This window comes from Moschus berezovskii, chromosome 9 (assembly GCF_049115385.1).
Source record: "Moschus berezovskii isolate FMDL1 chromosome 9, NW_MosBer_1.0, whole genome shotgun sequence".
Taxonomy (NCBI): Eukaryota; Metazoa; Chordata; class Mammalia; order Artiodactyla; family Moschidae; genus Moschus; species Moschus berezovskii.
This window is the reverse complement of record NC_142468.1, coordinates 32,773,915-32,790,416: the sequence shown is the minus strand read 5'-3', so window position 1 is coordinate 32,790,416 and position 16,502 is coordinate 32,773,915. Positions and strand designations below refer to the sequence as shown.

At 45.3% G+C, this 16,502-nt stretch overlaps 1 protein-coding gene across 1 annotated transcript; it reads left to right on the top strand.

Moving 5' to 3' along the window:
• Window positions 1-5,086: 5,086 nt before the first annotated feature.
• On the top strand, window positions 5,087-15,996 carry DACT1 (dishevelled binding antagonist of beta catenin 1). The gene is made up of 4 exons (XM_055436692.2): window positions 5,087-5,713; window positions 7,891-8,023; window positions 9,110-9,265; window positions 12,838-15,996. Exons 1-4 carry the CDS (start codon window positions 5,369-5,371, stop codon window positions 14,616-14,618), a joined length of 2,415 nt encoding a protein of 804 aa, XP_055292667.2. The 5' UTR covers window positions 5,087-5,368; the 3' UTR covers window positions 14,619-15,996.
• The last annotated feature ends 506 nt before the right edge of the window (window positions 15,997-16,502 follow it).

The following is a 16,502-nucleotide window of genomic DNA, read 5'->3' as shown; positions in this document are numbered from 1 at the left end:
TTACATAGGATTAAAAGAAATATTAGCATCCAAGTATGAAATTATTTACACATCCCTCTAATTAGCAGTTGTTTCACAATTTGGAGATATATATACATATATGGGAGAAGGCAATGGCACCCTACTCCAGTACTCTTGCCTGGAAAATCCCATGGACGGAGGAGCCTGGTAGGCTGCAGTCCATGGGGTCGCTGAGTCAGACGTGACTGAGCAACTTCACTTTCACTTTTCACTTTCATGCACTGGAGAAGGAAATGGCAACCCATTCCAGGACGGCGGAGCCTGGTAGGCGGCCGTCTTGGGTTGCACAGAGTCGGACACGACTGATGCGACTTAGCAGCAGCAGCAGCATACATATATGTGTGTATTTATATACATATATATATCACAAATGTGTACAATTGTTTAATTAGTGCCAGTTTTCCTCCTAGACCTTAAGCTCCAAGAAGGTAGGGACTATATCTGCTTTGTTTACCATTGTATGCCCAGTGCCAGACATGTCTTAGCTGCTCAAATATCTGTTGAATACATAAGTAATCACTCAAAGAGATGTAATATAATAATGATGGTATATGTTTTTATAAGAATGCCTGCTTTGAATTTTTTCTCTTAATCAAGAGACTCAGGTAGTAAATTTGGACTCTGTGATTTTAAGAAAGCACTAATGTTTATCTACAAAAAAATATGACTGAAAATAGTCTATGGATTGTCACATCAGGTGTGCAATGGTTTACCAGTTCATACAACTGAGACTTTCAAAAAACTGGTGACTGGTCCCAACACATCAGAGTAAGGGTAAAATTTACTCAATATAATTGTTTAAAGAGGCTATTTGTAACTGAAACACGTTTAAATTTTGCCTGGTGATGAAGCAGTCTTATTTCATGGTGATAGTACCAGAGCAGGTAGTTCTAGGGAATTTGCACAGTTGCTGTACTACACATTTCACCTATAAAGATGACTAGCTGACATGGCAGAGCTAAGGGACTGAAGTTCAAAGTTGGTGTAGACGTCTGTGATTGACTATAGGGAATGCCAGGCACTGCCAGACAGATGTGTTGGGAATTCACCCCCAAACTTCATGGAGTCACCTTGTGCTCACTCCTTCAAGAGAAATCTGGTGAGGGGGAACTTTAACAATGCTTAAAAAGAGCTACACGATAACCTTTTCTTCCAGGAATAAGGATGCCTCTGGTTGTGCACGAGTCAGTGAGACTAGAAGCTGTCTCATAGCCTTGCAGACAAGACCTGCATTGTCCAAGGGTGCTGTTCCCGCTGCCATTCCCTGGTTCCCCTCTGCCCTCCAAAGATTTGTAAAGTGGTCAGGGCCATGATGTTGCCCAGTTTTGCTACCAACTTTCTTTTCTCTTGATCTTTTGTTTCAATGTCTGCTTTCTTTCCTCTATGTGCTCACTGAAGCCTAATTGTGGGGGTCAAGCTATAATTAGTTTATATATGAAGTTTAATTCACTGTGGCTCTTCTGGCATTAGACTCAAATGGGCTTTGATGTCTGGCTGGAGCTTTGATCCCTGTCCCTCGAATGGTGGTCATCACCCCAACTCAAAAGACTGCCCTTTATTTTTTTCCCTCCTATTCGGAGACAGCTTTTCCCAATTACATCATTTGTGTTTGTTTGGCCATAAAAGCTGGAAGGCATCATTTTGTTACTGTGCTCTACAGCAAAATGTGCAATTGATGCTCCTTACTTGGCTGGACTGCAAAAAAAAGTTCACTGCTGGATAAGGCATTTGTACAATGATGCTCAGACTTTGTGGGGGTGCTGTTGGGAGTTGTTCTGCCCAAGGGCAAAGCGTCAGACTGTGTCATCTGAGGGACCTTTCCCCGCTCTGCCCAGGAAATGTCTTTAAGCATAAGCCACATGACTGTGATATATTCAGTCAAGATTCCTTTTCATGCTGGCAACTTTATCTTACTCTCTAGATCCTCCAGGTGGCAGATCCACCCCATCTTTAATGTCACACATTCTGAGTGTTGACTAGCAGCCTTTCTGAGAAGACAGAGGCCTCCAGGGAAAGCAAAAGAACTAAAGAGAGCTGAGCAATACTAGAAAGGAGATAACAAAGTAGCATTGGTGGAGGAAGAAGCACAGCACTTGCTTTAAAAAGAAAAGGAAAGAAAAATCAAAACAGCAGGGCATAGTGAGATCCTGTCACTGACAGGAAGAAGCAGTAAACAGTGGGTGATTTACCTTCAACTGCTTCCCAAATACCTGCAATCAAAACAAAGACTCAAAGAGGAAAGAAAGCCTAACAAAGAAAGACTACATTGGAGAGGAGAAAAACACGCTGTAGGGTTAAAAAGAGAATAGGGGCAACCCAACCAGGCACACTTAATCTGACAACGTTAGTTTTCCTGGAAAAACAATTACAGCGTTGAGCTCCTTCTAACTTCACTTGACAGCCTGAGTTTGTTTTAATTGGCGCATGAATGAACAGCATTATTTATTAATGTGTAATGGATACTTTGGAAAGCATAACCTCTTTTCCTATTTGTGACCATTTTATTGGTGGAGCCATTTGAATACATTAGTTTTAATATTTAAACTTGCTGGGAACACTTTTTCATGGAGATGTACAAGCTGTTATGGCAAATGGTTTGCTTTGGGCTAATGAGCCAGCTCGAAGTTGCATTTGGTGAGGAGGGGGCTGGGGAGGTATAGAGGTTTGGAGACACAGTGACTTGTCTGTCTACTTTAACAAGATTTATTAGTAGAGTGTAAAAACATGTTTCAGCTTTTTTCCCCCCTCTCAACTATATAAATATAGTTGTCAATGTGTGACATAACACAGGCCCCAATAATAGACTCCACCCAGCCAGAAGGAATCTAATTCAGAACTAGAAAGCAAGAAACTTGCCGATAAATGAATAGCATGAGACAATGACAGAGGACAAAGGGGCGTGGCATTTGGCAAAGAGGACCAGTCATTATTCTTTTGTGCTTTACTAAAATTAGGAAGGAAAATTTAGTTCCTTTATTATCAAGTACTGTGTTTGGCACACAGTAGGCATAAAGCTTAGATGAGCTGAAGAGAATTAATTTTGTATGCTGATGAGCACACAAGCATAATTCCATTTTTATATTTTTAGATTTAATATACAATCTGGTTAATTATGAATCATGGTTGTAGTTCTAGTTCCATTTATGTCTGTGAGGGCAGCAATGGGGAGGTCAGTGGAGAGTGGCTAGAGAACTCTTATTTTTGCTTTTTGGTAAATGTGAAACTGACTATTTTTTGCAGAGATTAAGTTAGTTAGAAAGTGTGTTAATTAAAAAAACAATTTACAACCAACCTGCAGTTTCTTGAATAGTTGCAAAGGCATTGTCCTGAGTATAGTAATACTTATTGTTAGGTCACTCAGTTGTGTCTGACTCTTTGCGACCCCATGGACTGCAGCAGGCCAGGCTTCCCTGTCCTTCACCATCTCCGGGAGTTTGCTCAAACTTATGTCCATTGAGTTGGTGATGCCATCCAACCATCGTGTCCTCTGTCCTCCCCTTCTCCTCCTGCCTTCTATCTTTCCCATCATCAGGGTCTCTTCTAATGAGTCTTTTCCAATAGTAACACTAACAGAAAAATCACTGCCTTCAGGGAATCCTAATAATGTAACTGGAGGGAACAGACACACATAAACACCTATGTACATAGTTATGTGTGTGCATACCTGGATAAATAACCATGCAAACAGCATTTGGTAAGAATCAAATATTCATGCAGTTGACTGGAATTCAGAGGAGAGAAGTGAAGTGATCTTGGAGGAAAGAAGGTTGGCCCACACAGAGGGGAGAAAGGAAGAATTCTTAACAGGGGTAAGAAGCTTAAGAAAGGTCTAAGAGTCTTAAATAATGACAGAGAATGCACTCTTTCACACAACATTGGGCCTGAACTTCAGCAAACTGCAACTGGCTGAATTCGATTTCTGAGGCTCTTGGATGTACTGCTTTTAAAATAGATATGGTACTTTTCCGTGGACAAGCCAGCGAGAGGCATTTCCAGACCTCATCTCACTGAAATGCCCTGAGACCAGTGTCCCAAGCACAGATGACAACATTACAAATGCAACCGCGGGGGGAAAGTTTGTTAAGTCGTTCTGGAGGCAGAAAAGAAAGATACAACTCACATAACCTTTATTCTCTCTGTGCCTGCGCCACTGTAAACACACCACATATATATATATATAAAATATATACTGTATGTTATTATAATTCTTACAACAGGCACCTTGTTAGTAGTTCCATTATACCCTTGGGGAAACGGAGGCACAGAGAGGCGCAGCTAGTCTTGGCAGGAAAGGGGATTCAAATTCAGGCAATCCGGTTTCAGAGCTCCTGTGCTTGCAGACTAAATAACAACAATAAAAAACTCTTAAAAAAAAACCAAAACGCGCACGCGCACCCCCTAAACCCGGAGCTTGTAAAAGAATTGATGCAACCGCTGGCTGTACAGCGACATCCTCCTGCCTAATTTTAAGTGCCTTCCATGGAAAGATTAAAACAACAGCAACAAAACCAAGAGTTCAACAGTTTTCGGACAACGCTGCACAGTGCCTTGTAGCGCTTGCCTTTACAACTTGGAGTCACAAAAGCCAAATCCAAAAAAAAGTCTTTTTGTACACTCGCAGTACCTTGGTTGGAAAGGTGGAAGAAACCTAAATCAGCCTGAGTGGATACGAACAGTGGACGTGTGGGGAAAGGGTTAACATGGTGGGCTGCAACTCGGTCGAGTTTCAGAAAGTTCTCTGGGGAGCCCAACTGCTGCGTCCCTCGGCGGACCCTGCCAGCGAAGCCGGCTGTAACAGGATGCTGGGGCTCGGGGTGCTCGCCCCTGGCTTTGTGCGATTGTAAAGAACCAATAAGAAGCGAGACAAAAACTGGGTGCCGTAAACCCGAAAAGGGGGCGAGGAGGCCCGCGGGGAAGAGCGGGGGAGGAGAGAGGGAGGAGCGGGGAGGGCCCGGAGAGCAGGAGGCCGGCGCCGAGCGCGAGCGGCGCTCCTGACACTGGAGGGGGAAGCCGAGGGGGAGCGGGCCTCGCAGCCGAGGGGCCGGCGCGGGGAGGCGGGCGCCGGGCGGGGGTTCGCCTGGCCGCCGCGCGTGACGTAGCGCCGGGCAGGGCGTTATCAGCTGCGGGGCCGCGGCGAGGGACGCGCGGCGATAGCGGACGGCGCCGCCCGGGGTCCGGACGGTTGCAGCCCGGGGCCGCGCGCGGGTCCTGAGCGCGCCGGGTCTCCGCCCCCGCCGCCGCGCCCTGCCGCCGCGAGGCATGAGCCCGAGGCTGCAGCCCTAGCGCCCGCTCCTCCGCCCGGGCGGCCCGGCTGCGGGGACGGGTGCGCGCGGCCGGGTTGGGGGCCATGAAGCCGAGTTCGACCGGGACGGCTAAGGAGCAGGAGCCGCCGGCGCCGGCCCGGGGAGAGCAGCGCACGGCGGAGCCTGAGGGGCGCTGGCGGGAGAAGGGCGAGGCGGACACGGAGCGGCAGCGCACCCGCGAGCGGCAGGAGGCCACGCTGGCCGGGCTGGCGGAGCTGGAGTACCTGCGCCAGCGCCAGGAGCTGCTGGTCCGGGGCGCCCTGCGCTGCACGGGGGGCGCGGGGGCCGCTGCAGCCCGCGCCGGGGAGCTGCCAGGGGAGGCGGCGCAGCGCAACCGCCTGGAGGAGAAGTTCTTGGAGGAGAACATCTTGCTGCTGCGGAAGCAATTGGTAGGTCGTGCCCGGAGGTGGGGGCATGGTTGTCCCTGCAGACGGGCCGGGGGTCGGGCAGGTGGCCCGTGGTAGGTGCCTCTGGCTAGGAGCAACCCTCTGGCTTCCCGGAACCCCCGCCCGGCCCTTCCCTGACCTGGGTTCCTGCGGGCCCCCGGGGGCGCGTGGGTTGCCGATGCCCACGCGATCCCGGCGTGTGCCCGCTTTGTGTCAGGTGAGGGGCCGGAGACCCCGCGCCGACTGCCCGGGAGAGGGTGGCCGCTCTCTCCTCCGGCCCTGCCTTCGGGATTCTTGGAGTCGTCTGGTCGGAACCTCCAGTCGCTCTAGTTAGATGAACGCCTGCCCTCTCCCTGAAGGTTTGCAAGCCCTCATTTAAAATAGCATTTCTTTGGAGGGCTTCTTGGCTTCAGGTCCTCCCGCCGAGAGGGGACAAAAGCCGAGGAGGGGACTTTGGGGCGCGATTGACTGTCCAGTGCCGAATTTTACTATTCCACGGAAGCGGCCGCGGGGAGCCCTGCCTGCCCCTCCCTGGGCTCCCCCCCTCCAGCCTGCCAGCTTTTGCCTACTCTGCTGCTTAATTTCAGATAGAAGCCCTTTGTATAAGGCGGCTAAAACAGATGCACATGATGGAAATTTGGCTGGAGAAAGTGCCCCATACGTAGGGCTCGTTGTGACTTGAGGTGGAGGTGGGCGGAAGGGAAAACCTCCTCTCAGGGAGCATTTATCATATTGGATTTGTGTCAGCATCTCAGATATTCTCTGCCGTCTTCATTAACAGGGAATAAAAAGAACTTTGACGCTTAATGTATTGATGAACAGCTTTGACCCAGCCTCAGAGAAATGGCGACAGCTTTGTTTCCATGACCTCAAAAATGTAGTTTTGAAAACAGAAAAAAAAAAAAAAATCCTTATCTGACCATGTGATACGATCTGAAACTAGACACATACTAGATAATGTCTCTCCTGCTAACAGAGTGATGCCGTGTGGTTGTCAAGTGTTTTCTGGTATTATCTTTTTTTCAGATGATTTGTCTCTTTTTTTGAGCATCAAAGTGATTTTACTTGTTTGGTTCATTTTTTCCTGAAGACACTCGTTCTAACAAACAAGCATGTTATGTGTCCAAGCTTTTTAAGTTCAAGGACAGACAGGAGGAACAGATCCTCATATGCATCTGTTTTGTAAGGCTGTGTGGAAGTAGTGGTATGTGCGGTACCTCAGGTTTGGCATTTTGCTGTGGTTTTTGGTAGCAGACTGATTTGAGTCAATTGTTGCTGGTCGTGCCTGGCCATTGACATTGTGTGCATTGTCTTTACAATAGCACCTTCTTGTCTTGCGTGACTCTCCCAGTTGTGAGTGGCTTTTCCCGTTGTTCCCTGGAGAGGAGCAAGCCAGCATGTCAGGAGAATTCCCGTCCACTGACTGGTGTTTGTGGTACTGTTTTCATTTGTAGACTTGGCATTTGTGATTTGAACCAGATGCCTTTGAGTTTTCTTTTTCTTTTTTGCTTTCCCAGCGATAGGAAGCACTAGGTGGCGGTGTGACTTAGCACTACGGTCTGTCACCTTTGGAAACCCAAGTTGAGTTCAAATCTTGATGGACCTTCCCTTGAGGGTTTTGGGTTCTGCCAGCTCACATTATACTTGGCACTGGCTATTAGTATTAGTTTCTCACTTTCAAAGGCCCTAAGACTGATTAAACCCCACAAAGTGACTAAGAGAAATCAAAACTCTGCAGGACATTTGGCCAGAAAATCTCACCTAAGTAAGATTATAGTGTATTGTAGGAAATCTGTTACACTCTGACTTCAAATTAAAGCGTCTACTGTGAAGCACTGTTTTGTAATAAATTGGCTGTACACAGAGGTTTTTTTAAAAAAAATCTCAGTGGGTTTTTCATATCCCTACCTATAAAAAGTAAGTTTGTATATATATTAGCTGAAACTAAAAGCAAGTCTTGTTTTTATGAAGAAACTTTATATCACCACAAAATGTGAGAAAGTGGAATTAAACAGGACATATTCTTGAAGTTTTTCTTTACTTCAGGTCATCCAGTAAAATTTTGGTTTTGGAAAATTTAGGGAACTCTTCAGATGGTAATTTGAATACTTAGAGCCAACTTTGTAGTTCTTTGTCACCAAAATGGTTTTTTTTTCCTTTCTCTGTTTGTTCCTCATCAGAATTGTCTGAGGAGAAGAGACGCTGGTTTGTTGAACCAGTTGCAGGAACTCGACAAGCAGATAAGTGACTTGAGACTGGATGTGGAAAAGACATCTGAAGAGCACCTGGAGACAGACAGCCGCCCCAGCTCAGGTGAGTGTGGGGGCACAAGGAAAAGCTCTGCTGTCATGAGTTCTATCTCGGCCCCCTTTGCTTAGCATTCCAGACCTGTAAAGGACAATGGAGTTTGTTTCCAGTACAGAGAGACTACAGCAAAACAAAACAGGAAAAGTCTGTTATTCAGTTGCATGACAGGGAAACAAAATCAGGCAATAAATTTATTGAAATACAGTTGATTTACAGTGTTGTGTTAATTTCTGCTGTACAACAAATGATTCAGCTATTTGTATATATATTCTTATCTCTTATGGTTTATCACAGGATATAGTTTCCTGTGCTGTACAGTAGGATCTTGTTGTTTATCCATTTTCTTTTTTTTAAATTGATTTTTAATTGGGAGAAAATTGCCATCTATTTTCTGTGTAATGATTTGTATCGGCCAATGCCAGACTCCCAGTCTATCCCTCCCCACCACTCCCCAGCAACCACAAGTCTGTTCTTTTATTTCTGTGAGTCTACTGCTGTTTCATAGATGAGTTCATTAGACAACAAAATTTTTAATAATGAGACTCATCTGACTGAAGTCCCCTGAGTTTAAAAATAAAAGCTTCTATGCAAATTTCTGGAAGCCCAATCCTTCTTTGAAACTTGAGAAAGTCAGAACAGGGCTAGAAAATTAGTCACACTTCAACTTCCTGAGACCACTTCAAAAGTTTTCTTTTTTCCTTTTAAACCATTTGGCTCCTTACATAGATTTGTTTTTCTCTTCAGGTTATTTTTTCTGCAATGTTTGTGAAAAAGTTGACATTCCGACAGATCTGAGTTCCTTTCCTTGCCCATCTTTAAAGGTGGGGTCAAGAAGGAAGGTCAGTTTGAGAGTGAGAGTACTCTCAGCTTTGAAACGTACTCATAGTTATGGGCTCTTTGCCTTTTTCTGAGGATTGCTGGAAACGAAACCCTAAAGTCAAGACACTATATCTCATGAACCACAATTGCCATCCCTCCCTCAATAGTCTCTCTTTTCTCTCTTTTGTACATGATTATCCCTTTTCCTTTTAAGAACAGATGTGTGTTTTTGCTTGACATGATCTCAATTTCAAATGATGTTTTGATTTGTAGGGTTTTATGAACTGAGTGATGGGGCTTCAGGATCCCTGTCCAATTCCTCAAACTCGGTCTTCAGTGAGTGCTTATCCAGTTGTCATTCCAGCACCTGCTTCTGCAGCCCCTTGGAGGCAACCTTGACTGTTTCAGATGGTTGCCCCAAATCTGCAGGTAAGACTTTTCAGAACTGACATTTTAAAAACTTATTTTTAATTGGAGGATAATTGCTTTACAGCATTGTCTTGTCTTCTGTCATACAACAATTTGAATCAGGCATAAACATACATATGTCCCCTCTCTCTTGAACCTACCCCAACTGCACACATCCCACCCTTCTAAGTTGTCACAGAGCACTGCATTGAGCTCCCTGTGTTATATAGAAATTTCCCATTAGCTATCTGTTTTACATATGGTAATATATATGTTTCAATGCTACTCTCTCAATTGGTTCCACCCTCTCCTTCCTGCTGTATCCAAAGTCTGTTCTCTATATCTGCTTCTCTATTCCTGTCCTGCAAATAGGTTCATCGGTACCATTTTTCTAGATTCCATATATATGCATTAATATATGATATTTGTTTTTCTCTTTCTGACTTCACTGTATAACAGGCTGTAGGTTCATCTGCCTTCCTAGAACTGACTCAAATGAGTTCCTTTTTATGGTTGAGTAATTTTCCACTGTGTATATGTACCACAACTTCTTTATCTACAGAATTGATAGACATTTTTAATTGCAAGGGGTCAAAGGTCCTTAAAAGTTGTTTAGCTTCAGCCCCTTCTACTGATGAAAAAGACAGAGAACTTATCTGCTTTTTGCCTTTAGTGTCATAGCTGCATCTAGAATCAAGATCACCGCTATTCCCAATCCTTTTTGGGTGTTACCTGGCTTTATATCCTGATGGTAGCAAGATAGCTTATCTTTAGAAATCCTGTCCCAATATTATAGATTTTGAGCTCTGTTTCTGAATCTTTGCTGTTAACTTGTTTGCATTTTCTTTTCAAGATTACTTTAGATCTCTGCTTTCTTCTTCCTTTAATCATTTAAAGTTAAGACTTCCCTGGTAACTCAGTCGGTGAAGAATCCTCCTGCAATGCAGGAGACCCAGGTTTGATTCCTGGATCAGGAAGATCCCCTGGAGAAGGATATGGCAACCCACTCCAGTATTCTTGCCTGGGAGACCCCATGGACAGAAGAGCCTGGCAGGCTACAGTCCATGGAATCATAGGAGTTGGACATGACTAGTGGTTAGTGACTAAACCACTACCACCAAAGCTTACATCAAGTAAAATATATGTCAGTCTGCTTAAGAGCTGCTTGGCTCTTCTGGTGGCAGTGGCCCCTCGGTGTTCTCCAGAATGCCTTGCATGATGTCAGCTCTCTTTTCTTTTAGCGGGTGGATGGGGTTAGATCCCCTCGACCATTTCCCCCATTTTGGGCTATTATTGCAGTGATCTCTAGAGAGAATCATGCCATTGTTGGTTCTGGAAGAGTTTCTCCATTTCCACTATGTGTCTCACACACTGTTGTATGCTCTGCATACATTTCTCTGCTTTGAATCCTCCATACAGTTCTGCAAGGTGCAAGTGTTGTCAGAAACCATTTTATGTATCAGAAAATAGAGGCCTGGTGAGGTTAAGTTTGGTAAGTTGCTTAAGACTATACATAGCGAGTGAGTTGCAGAGGCAGGATTCAAGGTTAGGACTAACTGCCAGATCGTTGTTTTTCTACCACACTAAGGGAATTCAGAAAGTGTTGTGTTCAACCTTCTCATCAAACAGGAGGAATTTGGTTTTACATGCCTTTTGTCAGAGGCTCCTCATTTGCTGAATGGCAGAGTTGTTGCTGAAATTTCGGACATCTTCCTTAGTTCTGATTTAGTGTGATTCCTCAGAAGAGCAGAGAAAATACAGAGATTAGAGGAGGCGATAGGTTCTGGCACAAGTCACTATACCCTTGGTTTTATGTATTGTCCACTTAGCTATAGGCTGAATTTCTGAGGTCTAGGCAATGCAAACATAACACCAAACAACTGAGGTTACTAATCAGCTGGTGTCTCTGTAGTGTATGTTGTTAGCAGCAGTCATTTGGGGAAGCACAGATCTGTGTTATCTAGAGTGTCTGGGTCTCAAGTTCATTGGTAATTGCTGCCTTTCATTCTGCAGATTTGGTTTCAGAGGGAAATTTTATAAACCCATTAAAGGTACTTTGATATAGTTTTTCCTTAAGGACAGACTTCTCTATCCCAAATGTCACATCTTCTCATAATTGAGACAGTTGGGTTGGCCTTTGGGGGCTGGGATGTCTGTCTTGTTCCTTAACTCTAGAAAAGAGGGAATAGGGGTGAGAGGTGTCATGTAGCTAAATGTGGCTTTAAGTAAGATAAGGATAGGCCTTGGGGTAGTGAGGAAGAATGGTCACAGACATTAGCTAGAGAGATTTCCCCTTCTTACAACAAACTCTTTATTGGGAGTGGAAGTGGAATTGGGGACATGACACATTTATTTTATTATGAACTTTGTTTACAAATGAGTATCATTTCTGGGTTTAGACTGGCCCTGCCACCCAGACTGCTAATAATCATTGAAATTCACAGGGCTTTCCTTTAAACAATTAACATAGAATCTAGCACATAGTAGGATTTCAATATTAGAGTGAATAAATATAATTATAATGGAAAGCAAATTAAATAGGGACAAAAACTTTGATCTTCTGTAACTAAAAGTCACTCAGAGGATTTGATACTTAAAATATATACCAGGATAAGAGATCAGAATAATCTAATTAAGCAAGAAAGCTTGATTTCATTGTATTTTGGCATCTGTGTTTTTGAGATGTGGAAATTGTATTCATCAGTACTACTCCTCAATCTTTTAAAGCCTCATCAAAAATTCCTTCATAAAATATTGTGCTTTATTTTTTAGTATCACTATTAAAAACATAAGGTGACTATTATTTAAATTTAGTCTTGATTGAAATTAGATAAGTTTCCCTGACCTTTCAATTGACAGTTATATTCAAACACATATCATTAAGAATTAGGTCTAAAAAAAAGTTCAAAATGAGGAGAAAGCCCATGAAAGTATAGTTAATCTCAAGTATTTAAAGGGAAACCAGGAATAGAAAACAGAAGGAAAAGTGGCCCAGAGAATGGCTCAAAAAACGTTTATTTTTCCAGTTATTAATGCAGTACATATATTTTTATTGAAAAGTTAGAAAATAGAAAAAGAAGAAAGTACCATTGCTTGCTTTCCCACCACTTTGAGATGCTACTATTAGCATCTTCGCATGCTTCATTTCAGACTTTTTTCTTTGACTATATCCAGTCTTAATAAAATTATAAAATTATGATTTTCACTCCACTTTAATGTGTTTTCCATATATTATTCAATAGTTTGAAAGCATTTTTAATGGCTGAATATTTTTCATTCAGAGTTTATATCCTGTTAAAAATTCCTTTGTTGATTATTTTTTTCCTCATCCAGTAGTATGAACTATAGGTGAAAGAGTAGCTTGTCGAGTATTTGTTGATTCTTTGTTATTCTCTCACTACCCCTGAATTTGTCTTCATAAATTTGTCTTCAGCTGGTGCTGACCAGTTCATTTCTTCAGAGTGTACCTTTAAATGTTTTTGATCTCATAGGATGGCTGGAATATAAAGAAGGCCATTGTGAAGACCAGGCCTCAAGGGCAGTTGACTGTTCCCCCTCCACACCACAATCTAATTCCCTTGCTGTCATTGCAGATGTGAATCCCAAGTACCAGTGCGATCTGGTGTCTAAAAATGGGAATGATGTGTATCGCTACCCCAGTCCACTTCATGCCGTGGCTGTGCAGAGCCCAATGTTCCTCCTTTGCCTGACCGGCAACCCCCTGAGGGAAGAGGAGCGGCTTGGTAACCATGCCAACGACGTTTGTGCGGGATCTGAGCTGGACACCATCAAGACAGACACTAACTTGCCATCTCCAAGCAGTTTGTGGTCTGCTCCCCATCCTTCATCCAGCAAGAAGATGGATGGTTACATTCTGAGCCTGGTCCAGAAAAAAACCCACCCAGTAAGGACCAACAAACCGAGGACCAGTGTGAACGCTGACCCCACGAAGGGGCTTCTGAGGAATGGGAGCGTTTGTGTCAGAGTGACTGGGGGCGTCTCACAGGGCAACAGTGGGAACCTTAAGAATTCGAAACAGGTGCCTCTGCCCTCCGCAGGCATCCCTTCTTTGGACAATGGGGCCTTCTCCCCACCAAAACAGTGGTCAAAAGAATCAAAGCCAGAACCTCTGGAAAGCAAGAGGTTGCCCGCGCCTGAAGGCTGTTCTCCAGGCACTGCTACCGAACTTCCAGGTAAGCATCTGCCCAAAAACGCCAAGCCCGTCTCCCAGGAACATGCGAGGTGTCCCCCCGCTGGGACAGGGGAGTCCTCTAAGGAAAGCGGGCAGATCCCAGCTGCCTCTCCGAAAGAGAGCCCTGGGAGGGCCCTCGCCCCGCTGCAAGAGAACAAAGTGGTCCAGCCACTGAAAAAGGTGCCACAGAAAAACAGCCCGCAGGCAGGCACTCTGGCGCCCCCTGCCGCCGCCTCAGCCCTGCTGCCCCCCACCTTCCCGGCGGAAGAGCGGCCGGCCCTGGATTTCAGAAGCGAAGGCTCCTCTTCCCAGAGCCTGGAGGAAGGGCCCCTGGGGAAGGCGCCGCCCGTCCTGGCGCCGCCGCCGGGGGTCAGGCCGCCCCGGGCTGCGCGCCCCGCCGCCGCCCCGAGGGGCTCCGCCGTGAAGCACCGGGCGTCGGCCGCCCACGGGCTGGAAAGTGCTCTGCCCGCCGTGAGGGAGAAGGCCCGGGCGGCCGGCAAGAAGTGTCGGTTCCCCGACGACACGGATACAAATAGGAAACTGCGGCGAGCCCCGGCTAGGGCGCGGCGGGGCGGGGGCGGCCAGCCCGACGCGGGGCTCCCCAGCCGGCCGCTGGGGGCGGGCCCCCGCGCGGGGAGCCGGGCGCACGGCCACGGCCACGGCCGGGAGGCGGTGGTGGCCAAGCCCAAGCACAAGCGCACCGACTCGCGGCGGTGGCGGTCGGCCGCCGAGGTGTCGTACGAGGAGGCGCTGCGGCGCGCGCGGCGCGGCCGGCGGGAGCCCGCGGCGCTGTTTGCGGCCGGGCCTTACGCCAGCCCCTACGCGTACGCGGCCAGCGACTCCGAGTACTCGGCCGAGTGCGAGTCCCTGTTCCACTCCACCGTGCTGGACACCAGCGAGGACGAGCGCAGCAACTACACCACCAACTGCTTCGGCGACAGCGAGTCCAGCGTGAGCGAGGGCGACTTCGTGGGCGACAGCACGAGCACCAGCGACTCGGAGGAGAGCGGGGGCTTGATCTGGTCCCAGTTCGTGCAGACGCTGCCCCTGCAGCCTGTCCCGGCCCCCGACCTTCGCCACAACCCCACCAAAACCTTCGTCAAGATTAAGGCCTCACACAACCTCAAGAAGAAGATCCTCCGCTTTCGGTCGGGCTCTTTGAAGCTGATGACGACCGTCTGAGGACATCCTCCGTGGAGAGAGTGGGGCTTTCTAGTTCCCCCCAGTCGGTGGTGTCTTCCTTTTTCGTGTGTAATAGTTTCACCGAGTGCTTTCCTTTGCTTACGAGCAAACCAAGGGGAATGTTTGTCTCATCTTCGTCACGTTTGGACACTAGTGCCTTTAATGGAAGGTAAAGAATGTTTTTTTTTGCTGGTTAGAAGTGAATATTGAGTTTCTAATGGTGGTAACAGTGAGTGAATTTTGTGGTATCAGATGATTTTTCTTTGAAATGGTCTGAGCATCTGTGAAGGCACAGGTTTTGATGTTCAGGTGTTAAGTGGATGAGACCTTTTGATCTGGAGGTCAGGTGGCTGGCATTTGAGGACATACATTTGCTTCTTTGGTTCTTCAGGGCAGCGTCGCCATAAGGGTTTCCTGTTGGGGGTATCACATACAGTTGTGTGAAGCAGATACAAGGGGCAGTCATGGTTTTCTGTCATTTTTTTATATATTCTGCTTTTTTCAGATGTAGCCCCATTCTGTTTTCTTCTCAGAACTGTTAGGTTTACTGGACTCAGAACTTGAAGACCACACCCTACATCCAGAAACGTGATCTGGGTAGGGAGGCTGGTAATACCTTAAAAGGATTCGCTAAAACCTTTGCCACCCTTGGTGCCTAGGCCCTGGTTACAGTAACCCCTTCTAGGGCCATTTACCCAACATTGATGCCTTTTTCCCCCTTCTGTAATTTACAGCAGATCCAACCATTCCTCCCTTGGAGACTTGCCTTTGGTATAACTTTTCATCATTGGGTGCAGAGAAATTCACTGCTAATAAAATAATTCTTGGGTGCGGCTCCAAGCTCAGAACTGCTCACAGAGCACTGTGCCATCTAAACATTAGCCCAAACATATATTAGTGCAATCCAGTCCAGATTGGACCACTGACCCTGTCTTGGAAGGGCTTTTTTTAAAAAAAATTTTTTTGGTAAACAGTATTGTGTAAAATTGCTTTTTATACCAATATATGCATGTTTTGTGCATGAGTAGTGTTTGTTTTGATATTCCTATTGATGTTAAATGACTGTATGATATAAACAGTATGTGTTTTTATATATCTTTGTGTAAATTTAATATAACACATTATATGCTGTAATAAACGATTTGTTTTCCTGCTGTTAAGTTTGTTATTTGGGTATAAAACCAGATGTTTACACCTATGAATCTTGTGCTGATTATTGTGGGATTTATATTAGGCCTATTCTAGCATTTGAAATATTATTTACAATAATTAAGGCAGATTTTAAGAGTATTTGAATGGATGGTACGTAAACATATGAGGACAAGCAATTCACTTGTTGAGAATGGTTAAGGTGCTTCTTTAAAATTGAAGGTACGTTTAATAGAGCTCTTCTAAGGAAAAAATTTCTGTGAAAACCTCCTCTCTCCCCCAATTTCTAAGTATGAAAAATGTTCAAAATGGAAAAGTTGAAAGGATAGTACAATATACACCTGTGTAGCCACCACCTAGATTCAACAACTGTTAACATTTTGCCATGCATGCTTTAACACTCTATATGAATATATTAGATTAAACCATATTGCTGGTTTTGTGGGTTGAAGACAGATTTTGGTAATCTTCCCTCTCCCTACTACACTACTACATTATTTTAGAGTAAATTTCAGGCATCATGATGTTTCATTTATAAAAACCAGGTATTTCCTAAGAACAAGGCAATTCTCCTGTATAACTACAACACCATGATCACAGCTAAGGAAAATCGACAATAATTCTTAATATCAAATGTTTAATCTCTATTCAATAACTTTCCAGTATGCTTCAAGATTTTTAAATAGCAGCTTCACTGCTCCCTCCAACCAGGATTCAGTCAGTTAGACTCTGCAT

Coding starts and splice junctions, on each gene's coding strand:
- DACT1 (XM_055436692.2), top strand. CDS start 5,369: ATGAAGCCGAGTTCGACCGGGACGGCTAAGGAGCAGGAGCCGCCGGCG. Junction 5,714..7,890: donor TGCTGCTGCGGAAGCAATTG/GTAGGTCGTGCC, acceptor GTTCCTCATCAG/AATTGTCTGAGGAGAAGAGA. Junction 8,024..9,109: donor AGACAGCCGCCCCAGCTCAG/GTGAGTGTGGGG, acceptor TTTGATTTGTAG/GGTTTTATGAACTGAGTGAT.